This window comes from Lolium rigidum, chromosome 7 (assembly GCF_022539505.1).
Source record: "Lolium rigidum isolate FL_2022 chromosome 7, APGP_CSIRO_Lrig_0.1, whole genome shotgun sequence".
Lineage (NCBI taxonomy): Eukaryota > Viridiplantae > Streptophyta > Magnoliopsida > Poales > Poaceae > Lolium > Lolium rigidum.
Window position 1 is genome coordinate 242,043,602 of NC_061514.1, and position 6,819 is coordinate 242,050,420.

The 6,819-nt window shown below is 45.9% G+C and overlaps 1 protein-coding gene across 1 annotated transcript; it reads left to right on the forward strand.

Moving 5' to 3' along the window:
• The first annotated feature begins 340 nt into the window (after nucleotides 1-340).
• On the forward strand, nucleotides 341-5,880 carry LOC124672582. The gene is made up of 6 exons (XM_047208791.1): nucleotides 341-398; nucleotides 1,880-1,930; nucleotides 2,037-2,687; nucleotides 3,705-3,866; nucleotides 3,957-4,334; nucleotides 4,423-5,880. The coding sequence occupies exons 2-6, from the start codon at nucleotides 1,886-1,888 to the stop codon at nucleotides 5,878-5,880; spliced, it is 2,694 nt and encodes an 897-aa protein (XP_047064747.1). The 5' UTR covers nucleotides 341-398; nucleotides 1,880-1,885.
• Nucleotides 5,881-6,819: the final 939 nt, after the last annotated feature.

A 6,819-nucleotide genomic window follows, 5' to 3' on the forward strand; every position in this document is an offset into this window, starting at 1 on the left:
AAAGTAGAGGAGAAGGGGAAACACGTTCCTTCTTTTTAAGTAGTAGAGATAAAGATAGAGATTTTACCCGGTACAACAATCCGGTGAGGGTGAGACACAAGTGGGGGAGGGATTGTCTCAAAGAAAAAAAGAAAAACCAGTGGGCGAGGGATGGCGTCCAGGAATGGCAACTTCCTCTGCGAAAAAAATAAAAATAAAATTGCATGTTGTCATCGGTGCCACGTTTCGGCTTCACAAGGCGTCTTGCCCCCACATGTCAGCGCGAGCAGGCAGGGCATTCATTGTTCAGCCTTTCCCAAAGTGGCCAGTGCTACGGTGAACTCACGAGTCACGAGAGCGCCCAAAATCCGCTGCTCATCCTCGACTACACTGTCTTCGTCTTCCTGCGATTCACCCTGGTTCGCTCTCTCTCGCTCTCTCCCTCTCTCTCTCTCTCATGGTGATTTGACGGATTGTTCATGCATTTGTGGCGTGTTATAGGCAGCCTGCCCCTGTTCCTAATTGTCTCTGCATTTCAGTCCATTCTTTCTTTTCGCCTAGGATCATCTTCAACTCGTGATTGAGTCGATTCGAGTTCCCCCTCACTGTAGATCTTATCTTACATATTCCTTCTTCATGAATGATCGCCGGCCTCCATCCCGATTCCCCTCACGACATTAGGGTTTTTGGGGTTTTGGTCCTGTCCCCATCTTTCCCCTCCCTGAAGCTGCACAACTCTGGGTTGGGTTGTGAAGCGAGCGAGAGGTAAAAATTGGTCCGGATGTTCAGTCCAGAAGGGGAACCGTAATGGCCAGACGCGTTTCTCTGGTATTTTGTTCCCCCTCTTTCTCATCTTATTTTGCTGTGATAAATGACTGGACCATGTTCTTATCTGACACAAGCATCATCTTACCTAAGGGGCCTTTTTTCCCTTCTCCATTTTATAGTTAATTTAGGGCTGGATTTTCTTATGGTTCCTAATAGTGCATTCTTTGTGTTTATTTCAACTATGATATTTTTTTCCTACAGAAAACTATGATATTCTTTGTTTGGTTAGTTAGTATGCCCTTTTGTACCTTGTGTGTCTGTGGCCTGTCAATGTCGGCAAGAAATACCACTGTGAAGATACAATCATCAGTCATTTTGCATACTTCGTATTTTGACTATTCTGGCGGAGAAAACTCCTAGCTAAATGTTTCCCCTTTAGTTCTTTTAGAAGAGTCATTGCTGTTGTTTCTGCTTCTCTGTGATTCTGAATTTTCATCTCTTTTAAGACATTGTCTTGTCAACCGATTTCATATTCTTGTTGAGTAGAATCTGTGTTTGCTCCCCTTTTTACCACTCGAAATTCCAATAATTGGTTTGATTACTATATTCAATCTCAAGGCCAAACTATTGAAAATCTGGGACCTACATTCTTACCAACTTCCTGTTACTATTTACTGTAAAACCTCAGAATGCTCGAGGAAAAATCCTGAAAAATATATAGTAATTCGTTTGTTGTTATCAAAATTGAAACTTCTGATTCTTTTGTTCAAGAACATGCAAAAAATCGCATGTCATGTCATTAAGGTAGAGGTTTTACAGTTTACATCACAGTCGAGACTGCCCGCTCTGCTAAATGGCTATTAACTCCTCCTCGCGTCTCTCTGCCGGCTTCCTAGCTGATCTCCATAACCAATACTCATCTTCAAATTGAATCTGCTGATTCTATGTTGGTTAATGTTTTTGTTCACTGAAGGGGAGCAAAGTCTTGACAAAATTATCAGTAAATCATATAAACAATCGACCCTGTATGCTCTGATTAGATCTTACATTAAGTTCACATTGTACTAATCTGGCATGCACTTATCGCGTATCTTTTCGTTTGAAATAACTATGGTGATTTATCTCTATGCAGGACTAAATGGAATCCCCGGAGGCAGTACCAACAGGCAAAAGATGCAATCAGGTACTTATTTTCACAAACCAAGTGACAGCAATTTGCCAAACCTTCCTTTGGTTCTCACCTCTATAATTTATCTTCAAATCCTAATGCTAGATGCTCAATCATGCAGGATAGCCGTGAACTATTAGTGTGCCAGACAACAGAGGAGCTCAAGACATGGAAGCTGAACGAACGGCAGAAACAGTTAGTTGATTCCAGTGGGCTCGGCAATCTAATACACACGGCAGATCTGATCATTGACCGCGCTGTGCTCAGGGTATTCTGCGAGCTGTGGAGCAAAGAAACAAACACAGCAAGGTTCCATGACTTTGAAATGGCGCCATCACTCAGGGACACTGCCTACATACTGGGGATTCCAGTGATAGGCCGTGTAGTGACCACCGGTGCTGTGCTCAACATGTCGTCAGAACAGCTTTTCTTGCAATACTTGGGTCAAGTTCCTGGTTCCGCCCACTGCAGGGGTAGTCGTGTGAAGCTCACTTGGTTACTCTCCAAGTTTAGCCAGCTCTCGGAGCATCCCACTGATGAAGAAATTGTGTACAGCACAAGAGCTTATCTATTGTACTTGATTGGAGCAACTCTGTTTTCGGAAAAAGAGAGGGGCTACGTCTCCCCAAAGTACTTGCCACTGTTGTCGGACTTCGAGGAAATACGAGGATACGCATGGGGCGCTGCTGCTCTTGCTCACCTTTACAGGGCTCTCTCTACAGCGATGTCGACCTCCAGAAAAAAGCTATTCGGCAGCGCCACTCTGCTCATGGTATGTGAACGCTCATTAATCAGGGAGAAATCGCACTTCAGTTTAGAAGAGCAAATTTTCTTCCAATTCTATGGAACTTTCTAAAGTTTTCTCAGTTAAACAAAATGTTTTTTCTTATCGGTTGAATAAAATTGTCAGCGTTAGGTTTATCAGAAACAAGTGATAATGTACCGTAGACTAAAAAAAACAACAGGCACTAGAACTGGTGGCTTTTAAATAATAAGATAATCGTGAGTACACACCATGCGGAGGCCAAGCCTCGAACACGGGTGTGCTGGGCCTGCACCCATTGCCTCTAGCCAACTGAGCGACGGTCAGTAATCTAATATTACCGCAGGCTAAAAAGAACTCTAGACATGCAGGGAGGTATGAGCAGGAAAAGCTGAAGTGATATGCAATCCAAAGACATTCATATATATAAGCATCTATAAATTTTTCGCTGTTTGATGTTTCCGAGGTTAACACTTGTTAAAACAAGAAAGGATTACAGCTGGAGTAATACAATTGATAAAATGCATTGGATGGTTGGAAAGAATAAAATTCTTTCCCTTTTTTCTTCACAAACTCTACTGTTACATTGTGAAAACTGTTCTAATGTATTTTGAGTCCCTGCAAAGTGGTCAGGGTGAATGTGTTAATATATTCCAGCGTTGTTGAAGAAAATTTATAATACGGAGTAGGTTTTTGTGAACAGCGATGATGTTACATGCACAGACAAATAAGAGCAGAAAGAGGAAAATGTGATCTAATCTCATGTACTGATGTACAGGGCGCCTATAAAGTTTGCGTTGTTGCGTGTTGTTTAAGAGTTCATGAAGTTGCTAATGGTTGACACTTCTTAAAATAAGAAAGGAATTCATCAGGAGAACGAGAATTGATAAAAAAACAAGCATTGGAGGATAGTACATAATAAAATCCTTCCCTGTTCTAGAATTCTGTTTGAAAATCGAGTTGTTCTGAGTTGTGACACTATTCCAGTAAGGAAATTTTCTAATGTATTTTTGGGTTTCTACAAAGGGATGGATATATGAGTATATTCCAGCAATGCGCCCTGTTTACGATGGTGCTCCAGCACACGCCTTCCCACGAGTGTGCAGGTGGGCACGGCACACAGTCACCCACCCGGCAAAGGAAGTTTCAGATATCAGAAAAGCTTTCAGTCATCTACGGCGTATGGATGTGAGTCTACCTTTTCGTTATTCACAGCCGTACTTTACCCTTTGTTACTTGCCATTTGAATTTGACCATACAAAATATGTGATTTAATAGGTCAACTGGGAACCTTACAAGGACATGGATCCTGCATCCATTCCCAACATCTGTGCTGCACCTGATAAAGTCTGCTGCTCCAGAACATGGCTGATCAACTTTAACGTGAGGGAAGTATATGTCCCAGATCGGTTTGCTTGTCAGTTTGGTCAAGAACAGTATCGGCTCAATGATGTTTGTGGGCTCCAACGACATCAGTGGAATGCATCAGTGGATTGGAGCCTCGAGTATGCATCGGAGATCAAACATTTCGAGCAATTGATCTGTGCAACTCGCCACGATCATACAACAGTTCCCGCTACTTGTACTACTACTGAAGGTGTTTTCACCGCAGCGAGCATGTCACGGGAATTTCATTATCTCGATCTGCAGAAAGTGGTAAGCTATAGTTCATAAAGGAAAATGCATATGGGGGCTAACTTTGTCCATAACCTAAGTGAATTTGCTGTTTTCCATGTAACTGTAGGTGGAGAGTATCAAGGAGGAGTTTGGAACCATAATGCGATTTCTCGAGCCACAGTCATTTCGCAGCGAGGTAGCAACGTCGTTTGCTCGGATCCGTGAACTACTCGAGGCTGCTCACTTGAAGGAAGGCAATGCCGATTCTCGAGGTGGTGGGACCTCAGAGCCTGTGTTGACTACACCACACCCTCCTGTCATACCAGCCTGCAAACAAGCGGCCACTGGCAGAACAGATGACGAAACAACGGTGGCCCAGGCTGTGGAGCCTGTGCCTGATGAAGGGATGCAGAACGGCAGTGATCAACCTGCGCCACAATGCCGTGACACGCCGAGGGAGCAGGATGTGGCGGACGTGTCTGGCACGCTTGGGGAAGAGGGGGCAGTTGAATGGAGAGAGAGCAGCGAGGAGGAGGACAATGCTCGGATCCGTGACCTACGCGAGGCATCTTCTTTGAGAATGGATCCTGGGAGGCGCATTAACATTTATAGAAGAAGAGCCAAGAATGGCAACGTTACAACGCCGATAACGGCATCACGGCAACAAGGGGTGCACACTCCCCAAACAAAAGCCTACTCTCCCGGCATCCACCACTCAGGCGTTGGCTCCCGGAAGCCGAACGCCTCTCCTCTCAGTCACGCCCGTCTCCGGTTTTCGGCTTCTCACTTGACTGAAGGCAATGTCGCCGTCGATTCTCGAGGTGAGGTGAGCTCACGACCTGAGTTGACTGCACCACACCCTCCTGCCATACTGGCGGGCAAACAAGGGGCCGCTGGCACAACGGGTAGCCCAGCGATGGCCCAAGCTCCGGAGCCTGTGCCTGATGAAAGGACGCAGAACTGCAGCGATCAACCCGTTCTGGAATGCTGTGACATCCCGAGGGACATGTCTGGCACGCCTGGGGAAGAGGAGGCAGTCGAATGGAGGCTGAGCAAGTGCAGCGAGGCGGAGGATGGTCGGAACCGTGAGCTGCTCAAAGCCTCCCACTTGAAGGAAGGCAATGTGGCCGTTGATGCTCAAGGTGGGGGGACCTCACAACGTGAGTTGACTGCACCACACCCTCCTGTCATACCAGCGTGCGAACAAGCAGCCACCGACACAACAGGTAGCCCAGCGACGGAGCATGTGCCTGATGAAGCGATGCAGACCAGCAGCGATCATCCTACGCCGGCAAGTTGTGGCACGCCGAGGGAGGAGGAGGTGGGGGGCGCTTCTGGCACACCTGGAGAAGAGGATGTGGGAGACGCTTCTGGCACGCCTGGGGAACAGGAGGCACCGGAAGGGAGCGAGAGCAGCGAGGAGGATGAGGATGAGAGAGGCCACCAAGGGCGGAAGCGACCGCGACGTTATGCTGAGGGACGAGGCGGCGGGCTCCGAAGGAGCAACCGACGCTGCGTGCAGGTCAAGAGGTTCAAGCACCAAGGTGGTAAAGGGTCCGTGGCCTCTGACCCCATCGTGCTGTGACTGATGCATTCAGGATCCCACCATCTTTCGCCGCCTGAACCTTGCATCTACTACTGTTTTATTTCTGGATTTGATATGCATCGCATTTTATGTTGCTCCCTCGTACTGCTTAAATTTCCTGTGGTTTGTACTATGTTTATGTATGCCGGGATGTGGTATTGTGGACGTGGGCCATTTCTCTACTTGGCTACTGGCAAGAACTAGTGAGATTTGCGTCGGCATTGCCGTCTGTTGCTTTGTTTACTGGGAAGAGCAGCGATGGCGCCCATTCTTTATGCCCGTGGTGAAGTAGGAAACAACTCGCCATATCCTCTAACATATTTAATTTGAGCAAAGAGATGTTGGTATGCGTTTGCTTTATGTGCTACAGTATACTGTATCATGGTAAGATCAAGTGAAAGTGCTTCGAGCACGATTTTTATTTTCTAGCTGTAGATAAAATATCATGGCACTGTTATATCTTAAATGTTTCTTGGCGCATGCACTGAAGTGCCACACTTAATGGATGGGAAATTCAATTCGGCTCCCTCCACCCAAAAAAACATATTTCATATTTCTAAATGCCAAAAAATCCATAAAAAAGGAACGAACAAAAACAAAAGTGATGCCTAACTCGGTCAGAGCCACCTAGTCAACCATTAGGATTTTGAATTGCCACACAGCGAATCCTTAGCTGAAAGTTACCCAAGGTTCAAAATAGTCTGGGATTAGAGAGTTTAGTGTGCAGATTTCAGGGATAGGGGTTCAGGGTTCCATTTATCTTTCACCCCCCAAGTTCAGGGTTTATTTTGATTTTTTTTCTTCCTTTCAGCAGGAGATCAAAACAAAGGAAATCTGTAGCATAGGCCTTCCGCGGCTTGGCCTGCATTAACAGCGCAACTAGGTGATTGATGCACAAAAATCCATTTGTTATTTCCTCGGTGGTGATTGATGCACACA